We start from the raw sequence: 21,566 nt of genomic DNA on the forward strand, positions 1-21,566 counted from the left end.
TGCATGAGGAGGATGGTGTGGTCAACTGTGTCAAAGGCAGCAGGCAGGTCGAGAAGACTGAGGAGGGAAAGGTTACCTTTGGTACAGTCACATAGGATGACAAATGTGACTTTGATAACAGCAGTAACTTCAAGGGTAATTTCTTCACCCAGAGTGTGGTTTGAATATGAAACTCACTACCTCATGGAGTGGTTGAAACCAATAGCATGAATGGATGTAAGGGGAATAAGTAAATGGAGAAAGCAATAGAAGGTTATGCTGATGGGGTTGTGTGAAGTAGAAATGGGGAGAAGCTTATGTGGAGCATAAACACTGGCAATGGATTAACATGCCCATTTCTCTGTTGTAAGTTCTATGTATTTCTACGTAATTGGTAGCTAGCCTTCCATTCAAACCTATTTAGATGGAATCCATCTCTTATATATCACCCAGGTTTATCTTAGGTTATTATTTACCAATTCTCCCAATGATGCACCCCGGTCCCCACAGTGCCCGATTGCAGAAGGCCTCAAGCGTACCGGTGGACACCGCGTGCTCCCTCGCCAGGGTCACCTGGCCACAGACGTAGTTGTGGTAGAGGTGCAGACAGTTGGGTTGGATGACCCTCGACCGCCCACTGCCTGGATCTATTAATGGCCAATCTGGGCAGGCCCAGGAGCAGGAGCAGACTTACGAGGAGGTCCTCCTCCCTCCTCACCCCACCCTCCACACCGGGTGCCCAAAGATTAGGAGCGTGGGACAACAGCCCCTGATATGTGCTCAAGATACTGAATCAATCAATGCCCTCCACCTGTACACACTGAAACTTGATAGTACAAGTAACATACCATTAATACTGACAACATTCCAGCATTTTGGCAATTGTACTGAAGACTGTGCTCCTGAACTAGCTGCGCCCCTAGCCAAGCTGTTCCAGTATAGTAGCAACACGAGCATCTACCCAACAATGTAGAAATTTGCCCAGGGATGTCCTGTACACAGAAAGGAGGACAAATTCAACCCAGCCAATTACTGCAGCATCAGTCTACTCTTGATCATCAGCAAGGTGACGCCGACAGTGCTATCAAGTGGCACTTACTCAGCAATAACCTGCTCACTGATGATCAGTTTGGGTTCTGCCAGGGCCTCTCAGCTCCTGACCTCATTACAGCCTTGGCTCAAACGTGGACAAAAGAACTGAACTCCCAACAGCATCTGACCTGTCTCTTCTCCCTAACTATGGATTCTCCTATAACTGCAGTTCTACTCTTTGCTGTTATCTCCTGTGCTGTCCCTTATCTATTCGCTCCATGGTCTGGAATGCAAGGCTCTCAGCAGTTTCCGGTTTCAGAGTGGCTCACACACCAAAGACTCCTGCACTTCCTGTCTCTTCCTACTTCAGAAAAAAATCAGTGGGAAGATTTCCCCTCGGCACTCAGAGAAACCATAAACTCAGTCTTTATAAAGATGTTTACAATTTCACTGCACTCCACACAAACCAAAACAATCTGGTCCTTCCTTAAATGAAATTAGGCTTCTGTTTTCAAAACCCTGGCCAGAAGTTGATTGTACGTATGTATATCAGTAAGTGTGTGACCTTTCATGTGATACTCAAACATTAACTCTGTTACTCTCTCCACAGATGCTGTCAGGCCTGCTGAGTATTTCCAGCATTTTCCGTTGTTTAAGGAGATTCAACCAAGTGACTATGCCCATCATTGCAATGAGTCAACTTACACAAATACAATGAAATCTTGCCTTTGCCATGAATGTACTCCTGCAAACTGATACAAACTTCTTCTGATGAAAAGAACGGGAACACTTTCCATCCAATTCATTGGAAAATTGATTTAGATAACACTTAGTATAAAATAGCTGGTGGAAATCAATTCTACAGCGATGCTCATCAGCTCCAGACATCAAACAGAGCTCTCAGGGGTTTTACAGTGAAACCATCTTTCATGTTAAAATGAGTTAGCAAACTTCCCATTAATTTGTCAAAAGCTAAATGGATTTTAATTACAAATCAGGCAATGCACTTTTACGTTAAGTAACACAAAAGAAATGGTGGGGAGTGCAGGTTTAAAACACTCATCTTTCCAAGTTTGATTTATTTTATTTAAAATTTGGTAAAGGATTGCCATATTTAGTGTGGTACCTAGAAATTTAAATAGCCATGACACAATTGCTACCATCATTGTTGACCATAAGATTTAAAATGAAAGCTTCCTGCTCTGAACTCGTCTTTGGTCTTTGTCAAGTCTTAACCTTGGAGCTCCACAGGCAAGACAGAATGCATTGCCACAAATGTGCTGGATAGTAAGATACAGGTCCTCATTCAAGGTTGTTCAGCATATCTTTTAGTAATCAATGAAAAAGCAGCATATCAAAGAACTGGAAGCTCTATGGCTGGAGTTGATAATTGGCACAGAAAAACAAATAGAAGGAAAGGCAGAAATAAATCCAGGTACCACTCACAAAGATACTGTATACACTTGTGAAAAATCAGAACTTTTCATGTGCCTCATGTAAAGATCAATCCTAACTTTTTAGGGTGAAACCACAGTGTGATTATTTATTAGAAAGTGGTAATTATTGCGGTTCATTAATTTAAAAAGGTACACACAAGGACCTTTAGATTTTCCCTCTGCCAATTCTAGTGGTAATTACTACCCAGTAACAATACCACTATGCCATGGTCTCTCCCAGCCAATCTACAAGATTAATCTGTACCACATGATCTATCACGATGCCGTCGCAAAAGAATAACAAGTAGATAACTCAATTTAATCTGAAAGTTGTAGCATTCACCAAGAAGACTAATATTTGCGCAGTTTCTGGAGAGTTTAATGTTTCCAAAAAAACAATTAGAGACTGAAGAAAGATATCTAATAAACTGGAAAAGATGCTGGGAAATAAATGGGCCGGAGAGGAAGACCAAGCAAGTGACCTCACCTGGAGAAAGAAGTAGCAGAATGGGTTAATGAGCATCAGCAAAATGGTCATTCCATTATCACCCATAGAGCCACCGAATTCACCGCCCTCAGAGAAGACGGTATTCCAGATTCAAGGCCAGTGCTGGCTGGTGCACAAGGTTCATGTAAAGGTACAATTTAGTACTCTGTCAGTCAACAAAAATTTCACATCTACAGCCTAAACTCAACAATAAAATCATCAAATTCCACCGATTTGTCATCTGACATCGACAGAGGAAGGTGTATTGATTGGCCCAGCATTGGAAATATGGATGAAATACCGATGAACTTCGACATGCGACCGTTACTAAGATTGGTGAAAAAACCAACCACAAGACGACGAGGTTCATAGTTGTTCCTTCTTGTATGGCGAATGGCACAAAATTAAAACCGATGTTGATATTCAAACACAAATCCCTCCCCACAGAGAAATTTCAGAAAGGTGTCCATCCAAGTTCACAAGAAAGGCTGGATGAAGGCAGCTGCAAGAAATGGATCCAAGAAGTGTGGAATTTGAGACCAGGAAAATTACACAAAGGAGAAAGGTTTGTTCATCTGAGATATGTTCAAATCCCACCTTGTCGATGATGCAGTACGTGATGCGTGATTAACCAACACTGACATGGCAGTTATTCCCAGTGACTTTACGAGTGTTGTTCAGCTCTTGGGTGTGTGTCTAAATAAACCTATCATGGAGAGCATCCGAAAGGTGTAGAACAATTGGATGTTGGAAGGTGAATAAACATTCGCTAAGGACAGAAACGTGTGAGCACTCTCACTAACAACATTGTGTCAATGGATCAGAAACATGTGGAATGCACTTGATCCCAATATTGGCAAAAAATCATTTCTTAAATGTGGAATATCGAATACACTTGACAGTATCGAGGATGATTACTTATGGAATGATGATGCTGAAGTTACCAGTACTATCAAGACGATGATGATGAAGATGAAGATCCAGGTGATGATGTTATATAACAGGCTATCGGGATGAAGTGTTGTCATTCAGTTCATGATCAAAGTGATTTCATAGAATTTCAACGTGAAGTGCTGTAGTTAATTCATTATGGTATATGCTTTTATTGTACCTGTGAAATGTATACAGTTTGTAATGTTATAAAATAAATGGTTCTGAAAAGAGAAACAAGTTGCTGAAGCTTATCAGGACAAGTTTTAATCTAAATAGTGGCGTTGGGGAGTGGGGGGGGCGGGGGTGGTCCCATGAGGGGAGATTTGGAAAGTGAAAGTGAAAGGCAAGGAAGTAGTGCAGGTTAATAATAAAGGTAATGATAACCAGAGCGTGACAGGAAGGGGCAGAGCAGACAAACATAAGTGTGTGCCAGCAAACAAGGTCAGAATAAGCAAAACAGTAAAGAGACCAAATTAAAGGCTCCTTATCTGAATGCATAACAAAATAGATGAACTGATAGCACAAATAGAAATAACGGAGTATGATATAATAGCCATTACAGAGACATGGGCCAGAATTTTCAGTGCCCGCCATTGTCGGGCGTGTTTGGTGGAGAGAGTGAATATGGCGCAATCGGTTTCACAACAGCGTGAAACCACTTCACCATCGTCTGCTCAGCCCACCAATGGCGGGCCGCGTTCCCTGCCATCGGACGTCGGGAACCTCAATGTAATACATCAGTATATCATTATAAGGCCTGCCCGCCGGACTCATCCCCCCCCCCCACTGGATTGTCTGCCCATGAACACACCAACGTGTTTCACAACAGCACATAAGCAACATGCACCTGGCGGGCTGCATTTCACTTGAGACTTCGAGGTTTGTTTGCCTACCTTGTTTCAATCAGCACTCGCAGTCATCAGTGCCAGGTTTCACATACAGCACCACATCACTTTTAGGGGGACTTACGGTAGGTCACTAACTACCAGATCAGCCGTATGTAGGTGGCTTTTCAATGGCTGCAGGGCTAGGACTTGCTGAGGGGGAGAAGTGGCCTCAGGCAAGGGGAGAGGCTGCAGGACGAGAGCTGTACTGGGGAAGGAGGGTAATCCGGGGTGTGTGTGGAGGCACATGTTGATCTGTTGTGCAAGTGGCCTCAAGATGGTGAGGGCTGAGGAGGCAGTCTCCAGAGGAGATGAAGCCAGATGGAGATGTGAGGCTGTGTGTGAGAATGGGCGGTGATGTTCCTTGAGTTGGCAGTGAGTGAGATGCCAGTGAATGTGTGATGGGCTTGAGTGTGTGAGTTGAGAGTGATGAGATGGTAGCCATACCCCAGTTGCACAGATGTGATCATTCATCCTCTATCTGTATTGGATGGCCAACCTCCTGTGCAGCATTGGCACTGATCACCGCTGCCATCACCCACCAAGCCGTAGTGATAATGTTGCTGCCCCTCCTGCAGCCAGACCGGGGGTAGGGGACATCACAGCGGGCCTCCATTGCGTCCAAAGAGCGCTCGAGGGCTGCAGTCTTCTTGCCTTTCAGGGCCATGTCTTCTTTGCTGCAGTCCTGGGCTGGAAGCACTGAGCATGGCTGTACTTTAAATGTGGTGCCTGGCATGATGAAGCGGCGGTGTGACGGGCGAATTGGAGCTTGCCCGCCATGGAAACAGCGCGTTTCCTGGGAATGCACAAATAATGTGGTGGGTTTGGGACGATACAGCATGAAAACCTGCCATCACAGCTAACGAGTAACCCACCCGCTACCTCAATTAGTGCAAATCTGGATCAATTCTGCCCATGGCTACAAGGCGATCAAGGCTGGGACCTGAATTTCCAAGGGTATTTGGCATATTGAAAGGATAGGAAGAAAGGAAAAGAAGGTGGTGTAACTCTGTTAATAAATAATGAGATCAGTGCAATAATGATAAATAATCTTGGTTTAGAAGATAAGATGTAGAATCAGTTTGACTGAAGTTAAGAAATAGCCAAGGAAAGTAGTCATTGGCGGGAGTAGTTTATAGGCCCCTAACAGTAGCTATGCTCTACGACAGAGTACACACCACAAAATAATTGGGGCTTATAACAAGGAACTACAACAATTGTGGGTGACATCAATCTTCACATCAATAGGACAAATCATATTGGCAATGATAGCCTGTTGAATGAGTTCATATAGTGTATTCGAGACAGTGTCTTAGAACAGTACATTCCAGAACCTACCGGAACTGGGTTTTGATGAAAGGTCATTGATCTGAAACATTAACTGCTTCTCTGCACAGATGCTGCCTGACCTGAGTATTTCCAGCATTTTTTGTTTTTATTATAGTAGGAAACGACAGGCCAGTTAGCCTAACATCTGTCATGGGGGAAATGCCGGAATCTATTATTAAGGAGGTAGTAGCAGGACAATTAGAAAATCATAATACAATCAGGAGGGATATATTTCTTTTGGAAGCAGTTCAGAGAAGGTTCACTCAGCTGTTCCTGATGAAGGCGTTTTCTTATGAGGAAAGGTTGAGCCGCTTGGACCTATACTCATTGGAGTTTAGAAGAATGAGAGATGATCTTATTGAAACACAAGATTCTGAGGAGGCCTGATGGAGTGGATGCTGAGAAGTTGTTTCCCCTTTTGGGGAAATCTAGGACTACAGGGCACAATTTCAAAATAACTGGTCTGTCATTTAAGATGGAGATGAGGAGAAATTTCTTCTCTCAGAGGATCATTAGTGTTTGGAAATCTATCCCCCAGCGAGCAATTGAGGATGATCATTGACTATATCCAAGGCAATTAGACAGATTTTTGATTGACAACAGAATCGAGGATTATGGTGGACAGGCAGGAAAGTGGTGTGAACGTCACAATCAGATCAGCCATGATCTCATTGACTAGCAGAGTAGGCTCGAGGGGCTGAATGGCATACTCCTACTCATATTTCTTATGTTCTTACGACAAATATAAAATACCAAATTTCAAAGGATCACAATTTATACTACATGAGAAAAGGGTTCCGATTGGCTGGCAAGCCAACTCTAATTGGCTGAGGTGTTGCCATGAACAAAGCAATGGGGAACTATAGGCTCCCCAAGCTCCCATATTCCTTTTGTTTGCAGCACTGTATGTCACTTCTAGCAAGTGTAAGTTACGAGCTTGACTGATGGTCTTAAAAAGGTTGTTAGTGTAGCTATTAGTGTACTCAGGATTGTTCAGCAAGTGTTGCTCAATTGCTAAATAATATCTAACAGTAGATGTTTTGTTTTGGGTTTTGCAAGCATGGGCATTTTGAGTGTGGTCTGTACTCTGCCTATTATGAACAACCGCAGGAACATTTTATTTGATTCAAACAGTACGGCCTACATAGCTGGCATCACACCAGCCCTGAAACTCTCACAATACATTGCTAGTTGTATGGTAGGCAGAACATCTGTTTGGACTGATGACAGCCCCCTGTTAGTGGAAAATACCACTTGTGTGGTTACTGTATAGTGGCAGTGTAAAATGGCTTGCTTAACCTGTTGTTTCTATTTCTGAGACACTTTATCTTCCCAGGGTAATTTGAAGTAGATTGGTCACTTTTCGGGCCCAAAAATGGTGGCCGTTGGCCCATTAGAGAGTTTGTGTTATACACAGCAAGTGATGATCTGATCAGGATAGCCACTGTCCCACAGGATAGCTTTGATGTGTTCTATTTCTGCATCAAACTTGCAAGGTGAGCAAATGGCTAGCACCCTGTTTACAAGGCTGTTAATAAGGCTAATCTTATAGCATGTGGAATCCCAATGTGTATATTGACTGAAGGTCAGTTTGCGGTGGACAGTAGCGGAGAAGCCATTGGCAGAATTTCCAACTAGCATGTCAAGGGCCTATTTCACCATTCAATTAAATCATGGCTGGTATGTATGTTAACTTCATCTATCGACCTTCATCCCAGAATACTTAATATACTTACCTGACAAAAATCTTGTCAATAACAGTTGTGAAATTTGCAATTGTCTCCCAGTCTCAACAATTCGATGGGGAGAGAGTTTAAGATTTCCACTCCCCTATGTGTGGCAAAGTGCTCCCTGACATCATCTCCAAGAAGAAAGCATGCAGGCAATTAGAACGCAGTAGCGGTTTTAAAGGTAGGGGCATATTTGATAGATTGAATATGGAATAGATTACTTCCTCTCATTTGAGAATTAATGATGAGGGATTATCAATTTAAAAGAGATTATCTGGCCATTACTTAATTGCTGTATAAAGGACCTTGCTGTGTGCAAATTGGTTGCACGTTTCCTGGACAGCACATCATTGAGCACACTTTATAAGTATTTTGTTGATTGTGAAGTGCTTTGAGACATCCAGAGGTCATGAAACTATCCAGATGGAAGTCCTTTTTACCTTTCTAATGGATTGCTAGAACTAACAGGAAGAACTTGCTGGATCTGGTTTTAAGGTGGATGGTTAGTACAGCATACAGAGATTGCACCTAACAAGTTCGAACTGTATCTTAAATTAATCAATAAAAGACCCACTTCCTGCTCATAAACTCTGTCATCTGTGCTCAAACTCCTCAGATGCACTCTTGCCACAAAATGCAGAGTATTCAGTTGTAAAGTTTACCCTAATTTTGTCTATTTGGCAATCTGTATGTTACGCGCTCACTGTAAGTGTCAGCATCTCTTATCTCTTGTGTCTTGATCAATGTCCTACTCAAATGTATAAATTTAATCCATGACTGGTTATCCAGCTCTGGTTATGAGGAGTTCATTATGCTTGATTCTGTAATTATCACTTCATTGCAAAAAAATGCTAAATTCAAATGCTATCCCATTTGCAAACTTTACACTAAAAGCACTGAAAACATAGGTAATAAAAATGAGGCAGTTATTACAGATAGTAATCTAATTGAGGAGTTCAAACATGATAATAAACAACAGGCTCAAAGGCCAAGATTAACTTAAAGGTACTTCCTGTTAAAAATGGGAAGTTTCAATATCCCCCCTGGATTTTGTGAGCTATAGATATTATAAATTGATACACCTTGAAATCTTATCATTTAGCAGAACCACAGTCAAACACTGTTCATTAGATAATAGCTAAGTGACTGCACCACTACATATCCTGTAAGATTCCCACCACTAATTCCCTTACCAGATCCTCAGCACCACAGCTCACATGGAGGTCCTATCATCACATTATCTCTTGCTTTCCACCAACACATCGTCTATCAGTCCTTATTGTCAATAACACATGCACTTACCTGTCCAACATTTTGGTGCTGGCCCGTTCCAATTTTTCCAGAATCTGTGGAAGTTGTGTATCATCATCACATGAGCCACCCCAACCGAGGACCCGTGCCAGGTCATTTCCTGTTCCCAGCGGCAAGACTCCAAGCTGGCACTGTAAAGTAGCATGATCTGGGCATTAGCAGCTATAAAAATGAATTCCTTGAACAACTGCATGCATTTTAATTAAAAAATATCTTTTCACTTTGCACTTATTTTGCAGACACAACTTTGGTTACATATTTTCTTCCCCTTCCTTTCTTGGATTTTTCTATGCAGCACATCATATCTAGCCAAGAAAACTTCCTCTCGAGCATTCACCAATGTTACACTGAAGCTGACTGCTGAACTCCAATGCTCCCACCGATACGCAAAAGGCACAGCAAGACAAAATACTGGACTTCAAAAGACCAACTTTGAGGAAGGGTTAAATTGCTTTCAAATAGATTAAATGAAGCACAGGAATACTCGGGATTATGAAAAATAATAAGCAGTAAGGAACAACAGCTGAGGCTGCAATCAAAATTAATTTTACTCAAGTCATAAAACAGGGCTAAAGAGGTTAAGGTCATTAAGTAGGGACATAAAAATGAATGTTCGGGAGAGGCAATAGAAGTGCAAGGAATCCAGTAAGTAGCAGGATTAGGAGGTCAAGCCAATGCAGACAAAAAAGAAGCCAAGTGAAACACTGAATTTAAGGTTAATGAGAGCACAGAAGGTTTGTCAAAACTTTATGTAGAAAAGGAAGAATGAAGATTTTTTTCATTTCACTTTCTGATGAAAAGTTGGAATCTGGGAACAAAGAATTATTAAGTGGTTAGTTTACATTAACCCAGGAAGAGGAGGAAAATAGCAGACAAATAAAATAACAGATGTCCAAGAATGGTGGTAAAGAGCTTAAGAGTACAAGTAAGCAAATAACAAAGGATGATATGGTTTTAAACAGCTCTTAAATTAGGCCAAGTGTCCCCTCAGAGAACTTGCACCTTTTAACCTTAAACTAAATGAGGCCTGAAGTTGGTGAACATTCGAGTGACATTGCTGTAAATTTAGTAAATTCAAACGAGATTGGCTGCGACTAATATAAACACATAATTGAACAAAATGTTCAAGAGACATATCTGCAGTCATTGAAAAGTTAGTTTAACTTCTGTTCTAGGGAAGCTTTTGGAAATGATCTTGTGAGATCTAATCGATGAAGACTTGGCTAAGGATACATTGATAAAACACAGCATAATTTCAGGAAAAGTAACTCACATTTAAGCAACCTGGAGTCTTAGGGTGACATTGTTAATAATGGACCAGGATGTAGTTAACGTATACATCAATGTTTCATATGGTTCCACATTGATTCTGGGATTTTATATTTTAACCAGGTGTAAAGTATTTCATTGAATAGAAAACTGTCTTAAAAACAGGTCACATACATTCAGGATCAATGGAATGTTTTTGAAACTGGAAAGAGGCCATAATCTATGTGTAGGTCTATTTCTTTGTTTATTTCATTTATTTGTTCATGTAAGAGCATTTTTAACATATTACTAATTTGGACGATGATATATGAAGGAGTCCAAATCAGTGAATGATATCAAACAGGATGCAGGGCTGGCAATGGGAAACAATGGATATGAGCTTGGATCTCTTGGCTAACTGGGCCAATGGGTAGTAATTAAATGTGGATAAGTGGTGGTACAATAATGAGAGTATGGAGTGACTGGACAAGCTAATGAGATCTGGAAGAGACAGAGAATGACCTAATGGGGAAAAATCAGTAGCAGCGGGGGAGATGGAAATCTGTCACACAGAGTGGTGATAAAGATTACACAGAAAGATTATTGAAATGAAAGACAATGAGATGTTTTTATGCAGGCAAAGGGATTGAGGGATTTGATAAATTGTATAGATGGGATTGATCTATTCATAAGGGACAGATTATTTGGAAAACTATGTTTACCACTTTGCTTGCCATTATTTGTCCATCAGGTTGATTTGATGCGTCTATTGTGTGGGGGAAGAGAGTTTGCATGTTTTCCACTTGTTTGCTTCTCATTTTCAGCTGACAATTGCTGGCTAACAGCAATGCAAGAGGGAGACAAATGTGTAAGTGTCTCCCTGTCAGTACACAGCTTCTCCATCAGCAAGTCCTCAGCAGCACCTACTCGTGGTGATGCACAGAAACTGGGTCCTCGAGGCCCCAGGATAAAGTTCAGAGGTTTGGCCGCCAGACATGCAATGTGCATGTGGACATGCCCTGACACTCACGAACCAAACTGCCTGCTATGGATGTTTTGTGGATAGCTCAGAAGAGTTGAAGGTTAAGGAAGTAAACCTTAACAAAAATACCATCATTAATTAACAGAGCCACCCCTCCACCTGACAAAAAATGTGGAGTGCAGCCTAAAGGCAGACTCATGTCTAAATATGTCATCTTTCCGACAACTCCTGCAACCAAGCAGGTGCCAAATGTAGTGCTTTGCATTTCTTTGGACTCAACTGGGGAGGTTGAGAGAGGGACCCTGATGTTGAGCAGCCCAGGCCCTCAGTAAATTCTGCTCAGGCATTCGCCCTGGAGAGAACATTGCAATTTCACTGAAGAACATTAACACAACACGGGAGACAGCAGTTACTAGTGGTAAGCCCAACTCGATTGGCATGAAGAGTGGCTGCTACAGGCTGGCTCCGATGGTGGGAGGGACCACTGAGTCCCACTGGTCAGCCACTGCCCATCTCAAGTTGGGTAGCCCTTGACTAGTAAGGTGCTGACCCATCATGGACCATCTGGAGCTTGGAGCTTAGAGTCTCTGCTGAACAAGTGGACAGAATCCATTGCACCAGGTGAACAAACAAAACAAATGAAAAAAAGATGTCAACTCTTCAGTTGGCAAGTTGGAGCATCAGGATCATGTACATGGGATTGACAGGCAACTTGCAGCTGATTGATAACACACGTAGCACAGCTATGATCGACATGGAACTTCATAGGCTGAACATTGTCATAGTTTTCCTACAGAGACCAGGCTCGCCAAGAGCGGATCACAAAGAAAAACATTACATGTCCATCTAGCAAAGGAAGAGTTCAGAGAAAACATGAGTAAGGTATAGGCTTCACTGTGAGGAACTCGGTGCGCTTGATGACAGAACCTCCCCAAAAATGGTACAGAATGTGTTATCTCCATCCGCTCAAGTCAAACAGGGCCAGTTAACCTCATGAGCATCTATGCTCCAAAGCTGTGCTCCACTACAGAGGCGAAAGACCAGTTTTATGCAGAGTTTGACACTTCTCTCAGCAGAATTCTTAACATCCTTACCTACTGGGGTAGGTAAGAGTGAGCACAGTCCAGAAGGCATGGGCCTCCTGCCTTGGACATCATGGCCTGGGAAAGATAAATGAGAACGGACAGAGACTACTTGAGCTTTGCTGCTACCACAAGCTGTGTGTGACTAATACCATCTTACAGAACCAACCATGCCACAAGGTGTCCTGGAGACATCCAGGGTCAGGGCACTGGCACCAGCTGGATCTGATCACCACCAGGCTTGACTCTCTGAACAACATTCTCAACACACACAGCACTGACTGTCATACAGACAAGTACTGGTGTCCAACAGAGTTAGGATGTAACCCTTAAAGTCTTTTCATTCAAAGTAAGGAAAAGGTGGAGGGGTGGCTCTGTTAATTAATGATGGTATTAGCACATTAGCGAGGGATGACACAAGTTCAGGATGTGGAAGCAGTTTGAGTTGAGATGAGGAATGATAAAGGCAAGAAGTCACTTGTGGGAGTGGTGTACAGGCCCCCTAATTGTAACCACACAGTAGGACAGAGCATAAAAGAGATAATGGGAGCTTGTCAAAAAGGTACAGCAATAATCATGGGGGATTTTAATCTACATATAGGCTGGAAAAATCAGATGGGCAAAGGTAGCGAAGATGAGGAGTTCATAGAATGCTTTTGGGATAGTTTCTTAGAACAGCACATTGTGGAGCCAACCAGACAGCAGGCTATACCAGAGTTGTATTGTACAATGAGATAGGATTAATTGATTACCTCCTAGTGAAGGCACCCCTATGTAGCAAAGATCATATTATGATTGAATTTTACATTCATTTTGAGGAAGAAACGATTGCGTCCAAGACTAGTATTTTAAACTTAAATAAGGGCAATTATGAGGGCATGAAAGCAGAGCTAGCTAAAGTGAACTGGTAAATGAGGTTAAAGGATTGGTCAATAGGGGTTCAGTGGCAGACATTTAAAGGGATATTTCAGAATACACAGAATAGATTCATTCCAATGAGAAATAAAAATCCCATTAGGAGGGCCCACCATTCGTGGTTAACTAAAAAAGTTAAAGACAGCATCAAATTTACAAGCATATAATTGTGCAAAGACAGGTGGCAGGTCAGAAGATTGGAAAGAATATAAAGAACAGCAAAGAATGACAAAAAGATTAATAAGGAGGGAAAAATTAGAGTACGAGAGGAAGCAAGCGAGTAATATAAAGACGGATAGTAAGAGCTTCTATAGATATTTAAATAAGAGAAGAATTAAGAAAGTGAGTGTTGGTCCTATAGAAAGTGCATCTGGGGAATTCATAATGTAGAGAGATGGCAGATGAATTAAACATTTATTTTGCTTTGGTCTTCATTATAGAGGACGTAAGTAACATCTGGAAATAGCTGTAAATCAGGAAATGAAAGGGAAGGAGGAACTCAGCAAAATTGCAATCACCAGCAAAGTGGCATTGAGCAAATTGTTGGGGCTGTGGGCTGACAAATCTCCGGGTCCAGGTGGACTTTATTCTTCAGTCTTGAAAAAAATGGCTACTGAGATAGTTGGTGCATTGATTTTAATTTTCCAAAATTCCCTAGGTTCAGGGAAAGTTCCATTAGATTGAAAAATAGCAAATATAGCTCCTTTATTCAAAAAGGGAGGCAGAAGGCAGGAAACTACAGGCCAGTTAGCCTAACATCTGTCATAGGGAAAATGTTAGAAGCTATTATTAAAGATGTTATAGCAAGGCACTTTGAAAAATTCAAGGCAATCAGGCAGAATCAGCATGGTTTTGTGAAAGGGAAATCATGGTGAGAGATTGTAGAGCTCTGAGATTAGAGGGATCTTGGTGTCCTAGTGCATGAATAACAAAAGACCAGTATGCGGGTACAGCAAGTCATTAGGGAAGCAAATATATTACCATTTATTGTGAGGGAAATTGATTACAAAAGTAGGGAGGTTATGATTAGCTGTACAGGGCACTGGTGAGACCACATCCGGAGTATTGTGTACAGTACTGGTCTCCTTATTTAAAGAAAGATGTAAATGTGTTAGAAGCAGTTCAGAGAAGGCTTACTGGACTAATGACAGGAATGGTCTGGTTGTTCTGTGAGGAAAGGTTGGGCAGGTTAGGCTTGTATCCACTGGAATTTAGAATAGTAAGAGGTGACTTGGTTGAAACCTTTAAGATCCTGAGGGGTCTTGACAGGGTGGATGTGGAGAGGATGTTTTCACTTGTGGGAGAATCTGGAACTAGGGGTCACTGTTTAAAAATAAGGGGTCACTCAGAGATGAGGAGAAATGTTTTTTTTATCTCAGAGGGTCATGAGTCTTTGGGACTCTTCAAAAGGTGGTGGAAGCAGCGTCTTTGAATATTTTTAAGGCAGAGCTAGATAGATTCTTGATTAACAAGGGGGTGAAAGGTTATTGGGGGTAGGGAGGAATGTGGGGTTAAGATCAGCCATGATCTTATTGAATGGTGCAGCAGGCTCGAGGGACCGAGCGGCCTACTCCTGCTCCTAATTTGTATGTATGTAGCATGAGGCATTTAAAAAAGGTGTCTGCCAGCCAGGATTCATACACGTGAAATGACCAATTCATAAGATCCCCAAAAAATAGCCTAAATGCATTTTGATAGCATTCATTTTGAGAGAGGTTTCTGGAACGGCTTGTGTACTTAGTTTGTATGACCGTTTCTCACCTGCTTGTGTAGGTTTAATTTATCAATCTCAGATAAAACCCATCCAACACTTCCATCTCCTCCACAAACCAGAATGCGGAAATTGTCAAATTTTTGAAACAATCGTAAACTGAAAAAAATAGAAAAACAGCTGATCATAAAAAACCAAAACAGAAATTCTCAGCAGAGCTAACAGATCTGTGTTAACATTTCAGCTTGATAACAAAAAGTCATCTGAAATGACCAGAAACATTAACTCTATTTCTTTCTTCACAGATGGTGCCAGACCTGCTGAGTATTTGCCGCATTTTGTTTTTATTTCCAATTTCCAGCAGCACAGTATTTTGCTTAATGAAAGGCCAACTCTTACAATACTATAGCATTGCAGAGGTTCAATTAAAACCTGCTCAATGTGAAGTGAAAGTTTTCAAAGCTGTTTTGAGAATTAAGCCTCTTCAGAAAACACCTGGGACTGTTGCCATCCCTGCTGCACAATGGGAAAAGCTTATTCCTATGCACATCATGGAAGCAATCACTGTGCACAATCAGGGCAGTTCCAGTAACTGGAGCAGCTCAGCATATGCAGAGAAAACCCAAAACAGGATGCTACTGAAACCCTTTGTTCAAAATAGGTTATTCATAAAAATCTATATTCAACTACATGCTGCCAATCTAACAAATCAGTAATCTTGAACGATATGGACTTTCACGTGCAAAGAGGCATTTAATCATTCCAAACTTTTTCAAAATTCTTCCGGACACAGTCAGCAAAGCTGGGCTCCTGCAAAAATTCTGCCCTTCTACATTAGTTCATCTGAAAATATTTTCAAAATCATCCTTACCCAAGGTGAGGCCCTCCGTTCATGAGATCGAAGACCTGAGCTGGATTTAATAACTGCTTGAACCTTCGGAGGAACTTGACTCCCTGATTGTCTCCGCTCTTAGAGTTGACAAAGACTAAAAGTGGGCTGGCGCAAGATGGCGGGCAACTGGCTTTCCAGAAACCTGTAGAGAACAGTCAGCACATCAAACTCAATCTATCCTACAACATCTAACAGATGGGCATAATACTATGAAGCAAGAAGATCAGCAGCTATTCTGTACTCTTATTGTAAAGAGCCCATCCAAATGTAGTCTACTACGTCAATTTGGTCAATTTATAGATGGTTCAGATTTGTCCCAGAAACATTTATTTATCATTTTTATAACACTTTACCACCTCTCAAAGTGCTTTCCAACCAAAGTACTTAGAATGCAGACACTGTTGTTATGTAGGTCGGTACAGCAGCCAATTTATGTAAAACAACGTTTATCAGTGAACAAACGAGATAAATGCTCCATATTGGGTGGTGTTGGCTGAAGGAGGGCTGTTGCCCAGGACACCAGGGGAACTCGCTGCTCTTCTTCAAATATATCACATTAAAACAGACAGACTTGGTTTAACGTTTCATCAGAAAGATATCTCCTCAATGCAGCATTCCCTTGGTCCTGCACTGCAGCAAGATGGCTACATTGTGGGATTGCCAATCGTTTTATCATGAATGGGAGAATTGATACAATTTATATTTGAAAGTGCTTTTGAGCTTTAGCAAGGTAAGATACTCAGGCCAGTGACATTATGAGATGCAGACCACAGTGTCATAAAATGTCTGCCCACGTGGCCTCAGACAATAGAAGATTGTTAAAAAAATTCCCAACAAATATTCACAGTTTAGGGATTAGAAAGTACGAACAGGATTGGAAGCAACATCAACTTGCATTTATATAAATGCTTTTAATGTAGTAAAATGAGCCAAGCTATTTCCAGGAAGTTTATTAAACAAAATGTGACACCAAGCCACATGAGGAGACATTAGATAACCAAAAGCTTAGTCAAAGGGGTAAGTCTTATAGGAGGGAAGAGAGGCAGAGAAGTTTAGGGATGGAATTTCAGAGTTCAGGCACAGACAGCTGAAGGCATGGCCATCAAAAGTGAAGCACTTAAAGTCTGGAATGCACAACAGGTAGAATTGGAAAAGTACAGATATCTCAGGAGGGCTGGAGAGGGTAGAGGTAGGGAGGGGCAAGACCATAGAAGGATTCGAAAATAAGGGTGAGAATTTTAAGATCAAGGCAATGCTTATTTGGGAGCCAATGTAAATCAACAAACTTGGGGGGGAATGGGTCAAAGTGACAGAGTGTGACTTGGGATACAGGCAGCAGGATTTTGGATGAGCTAACATTTATGGAGGGAGGAAGATGGGGGAGACTGGGTAGGAGTGCATTGGAATAAGCAATTCTAGGCATGGATAAGGGTCTCAGCATCTGTGGAGAGAGAAACAGAGTTAATGTTTCAGGTCCAGGAAAGGTAACAGACTGAAATGTTAACTCTGCTTCTCTCACCACAGATGCTACTAAACTTCTGAATATAAGAGGGAAGGTGATGAGTAGCTTCGCCAGTGGGGTCAGTCTTAAGGAGTCTGAGAAACAGAATTAGTGACAGAGGTTTCAGGGGGATTTTGAGAGCTAAGGGCTGAGGCTGCTGAAGACATCTCCACCAATGGTGCAGTGACAGAAACTGGGGATGTTTAAGAGGCTAGAACTGGAGGAGTTCAGATATCTCAGAGGGTTGCAGGACTAAAGGAGGTTACAGAAACAGAAAGGGCTGAGACCATGGAAAAATTTAAACACAAGAGTAAGAAAATCGAGCCACTACTAGATGGGGAGTCAAAGTAGGGCAGAAAGTATAGGGGTGATGGGTGAATGAGCCAGGGAGCGAGTTAGCAGACAAGCTGGTGAATTTTGGATGAGCCCAAGTTTAGGGCAGTGCAAGGTGGGGGCTGGCCAGGAGAGCACTGGAATAGTCACGTATAGCCAGTGTCGCAATGAAGGAAAGTTTGCTATTTTCTTTATGACCATGAAATGACTTTAATTAATAAGATTATAACAGATAGGTGCATAAGTAGGCCATTTGGCACATTGAGCCTGCTCCACCAGTTAATAAGATCATGGCTGGTCTGTTTGTGGCCTTACCTCCACTTTCCTGCCCATCCCCTAAGGTTACCAACTGTGACTGGACATATTCTGGTAGACATTGGTGGAAATGACATCACGGAAAGCCAGCAGTGTGGCATGAGCGGGTCTGGGAGCACATGAAAATACCACCACATTCCCAGGGGTCCTTATTTTTATTCTTTCAGGAGGTGCAGGCATCACTGGCTAGGCCAATATTTATTACCCATCCCTAATTGCCCTTGAGAAGGTGGTGATGAGCTGCCTTCTTGAACTGCTGCAGTCCATGTGGTGCAGGTACACCCACAGTGCTGTTAGGGAGGGATTTCCAGGATTTTGATGCAGCAACAGTGATATATTTCCAAGTCACTATGGTGAGTGACTTGGAGGGGAGCCTCGAGGCAGTGGTGTTCCCATGTGTCTGCTGCCCTTGTACTTTTGGGTGGTAGAGGTCATGGGTTTGGAAGGTGCTATCTAAGGAGCCTTGGTGAATTCCTCCAGTGCATCTTGTAGATGGTACACACTGCTGCCACTGTGAGTCAGTGGTGGAGGGGGTAAATGTTTGTGGGTGGGGTGGAAATCAAATGGACTGCTTTGTCCTGGATGGTGTCAAGCTTCTTGAGTGTTGTGGGAGCTGCACCCGTCCAGGCAAGTGGAGAGTATTCTATCACCCTCCTGACTTGTGCCTTGTAGATGGTGGACAGGCTTTGGGGAGTCAGGGGGTGAGTTATTCGCCACAGAATTCCCAGCCTCTGACCTGCTCTTGTAGCCACAGTATTTATATGGCAAGTCCAGTTCAGTTTCTGGTCAATGGTAACCCGCAAGATGTTGATAGTGGGGGATTCAGTGATGGTAATGCCACTGAACGCCAAGGGACGATGGGCAGATTCTCCCTTGTTGGAGATGGTCATTGCACTTGTGTGGCACAAATGTTACTTGCCACTTGTCAGCCCAAGACTGAATGTTGGCCAGGTCTTGCTGCATATGGACCTGGGCTGCTTCAGTCCTAAATAATAGACTAGATGTCATTGGGAGCAGAAAAATAAACAAATCTGATGGACTCAAAGACTCATCTCAATTTCCAACGTTTCAGGGACCACAGTTTGAAAATTTAAACAATGGTGGCCAATAATGAAAAGGGCAGTGACTGTAGAAAATGACAACTCGATCACACTGGTTTAATTGGAACTACTTCAGGTTACTGTAAGCAACTACACAAAGTGTACTAATACCTCTCCCGCCAGATTAAAAACCTACCAAGGTTAGTTTAAAAAAATTCTTCATTCAAGGAGTGTGGGCACCCAAAACATAGCCTGAAAGTGCTGGAAAAACAGCAATATCTGGGGGTGGGGGGAGGACATGAGCATTTTGCCATTTTAGCGAAGGAGGCTCCAACTCAGATTCTTTATTAAAATACTACTTCTCAATTCCAACATTGGCTTTATACTTGGAAGTTGAAATTGGATCACTAGTCAGTTGGGAAACTCAAACTAAAACTCCCCAACTGTCACGAGCATTTGAATCTCCAGTCACCACTTACCTGACTATCTCCCTGCCTAAAGAAGTTAACAGAAATGCACATTATTCTGTGGGTAAGCCCCAATCCCTGTTTTTGGGCCGGCCTGGGTAATAGGGAATCCTACATGAAAACTTCCAGCTCCGGCTGCCCCTGGATCATTTAGGCCAGATCTGCTGGAACCAATCAGAGCTGCAGCACCATAGTGTTGCACTTTCCACTCGGAATCAAAGCGCTCTGTCCAATCAGCGGTGAGCTGGAGTGTCTGAACATTCCATTGGGCTGCGATTGTTGACACCACAAGCACTGAGGGCGCAGCCACAGGCCCCACATGTGCGGTGTCAGCTGCCGGCATTAAAGATGGCTCTGAAGAGAAAAAAAGAACTCTGCCTTGGTGAAGTCTACTCTGTGTACTATAAAATATTATAATCAATTCTCCACATTGGAAGTTGGAAATCTCATTTACTGAAATTTCCTGACTATCTGGATTCAGCATTTAACAAATTGTCAGAAGCATATTTTGCAGAGGGAACAGTTGCTAAATGAAAGGTAGGCTAGGTACAAGAACTTGCAATTGGTTAAGGACTGCACAGATGTAAAAATAGTTAACTTGAACTTTGGGCTGGATCTTCTGGCTGGCGTGCAGGTGGCGGAGTCCACACGCCAGCACTTAAAATGTTTCGCGCTGACGGCACACGCGAGTGTCCCGACATCAGCGTACGGCATCGCGATATTTCGGTCAGTGGGCACACTATGCAACCCTCCATTAATTGAAGGCCTTGTTAAAGCTATTAACTTTCCAATCGATCCGAAGTTCGCATGGGCCCAATGGGCAGGCGGGTAAGTGATTTTTTTTTTACAAACCTCATCCAGTGGCGGGATGAGGTTTGATATCGGAATTAAAAAATTGTCATAAAGTTTTTGTGTATTTCATTAACATGTCCCATTTTCATGTGACATGAGGGGGGCATGTTAATGCTTTTTTTATTTTTCTATTTTTAAAGTTTCACTGCCTTTCAGCGATCTCCCTGAGGCAGCACTTTGCCTCAGGGAAATGTGTGCTCTTTCGTGCGCATGCGTGAAAGAGCGCACTCTGGCTGTTGGGGAATCCCCCCCCCGCCCCCACAGGAAGTGCATAGCGCTTCCCGTCGGGCGACACGCTGGGTGGGCCTCAATTGGCCCGCCCACTTAAAATGGCGGAGGGACCCGTTTCAGCGGAGGCGATTGGCTGCCCGCCCGCTGCTGAGTTGGTCGGGCCTGTCCGCCCATCAAGGGCAAAATTCTGCCCTTTGAGTCTGTATCAAGCCACCACACCCCTCGCCACTGATGTTGTGGTTCGAAATCTCCCATTTGCCTTCGTAATTACTTGCTGTACCCTGCATGCTAACGTTTTGTGATTCATGTACAAGGACACCCAGATCCCTCTGTAACACAGCATGCTGCAGCAATGTGGATGACTCTTAAATGCCCTCTGAACAAGGATGATTAGGGATGGGGCAAAAAATGCTGGCCTAGCCAGCATTGCCTACATCCCATGAATGGATTAAAAAAAAGTCTTTATTTAAATAATATTCTGCTTTTCTTTTCTTCCTGCTAAAGTAGACAACCTTACATTTTCCCACATTATACTCCATCTGCCAATTTTTTGCCAATTCACTTAACTTATATTCCTTTGCAGGCTCTTTGTATCCACCTCATAACCTGCTTTCCTGCCTATCTTTGTATCATCAGCAAATTTGACTACAATGCCCTTTAACCCTTCATTTGAATTAATATAGATCACAAATCTATATTATGATGCCCCACCACCGATCCCTGCAGCATTTCACTTGTTTACCAACCTGAAAATGATCCATTTATTCCCCAATTCTGTTTCCTGTTCATTAGCCAGTCCTCTGTCCATGCTAAGATATCACACCAACACCATGAGCTCTTATCTTGTTTATTAACCTTTTATGTGGCATCTTACTG

The 21,566-nt window shown here is 42.5% G+C and overlaps 1 protein-coding gene across 1 annotated transcript in view; it reads right to left on the reverse strand.

The window, feature by feature from the left end:
• The window catches only part of dgkh (diacylglycerol kinase, eta), a 675,016-nt gene that overhangs the window by 191,665 nt on the left and 461,785 nt on the right, over positions 1-21,566 (reverse strand). Inside the window, 3 exon segments of the mRNA XM_078559610.1 lie at positions 9,113-9,252; positions 15,110-15,218; positions 15,931-16,093. Of these exon segments, the coding sequence (XP_078415736.1) occupies positions 9,113-9,252; positions 15,110-15,218; positions 15,931-16,093 (412 nt within the window).

This window comes from Cetorhinus maximus, chromosome 16, assembly GCF_964194155.1.
Source record: "Cetorhinus maximus chromosome 16, sCetMax3.hap1.1, whole genome shotgun sequence".
NCBI classification, from domain to species: Eukaryota; Metazoa; Chordata; class Chondrichthyes; order Lamniformes; family Cetorhinidae; genus Cetorhinus; species Cetorhinus maximus.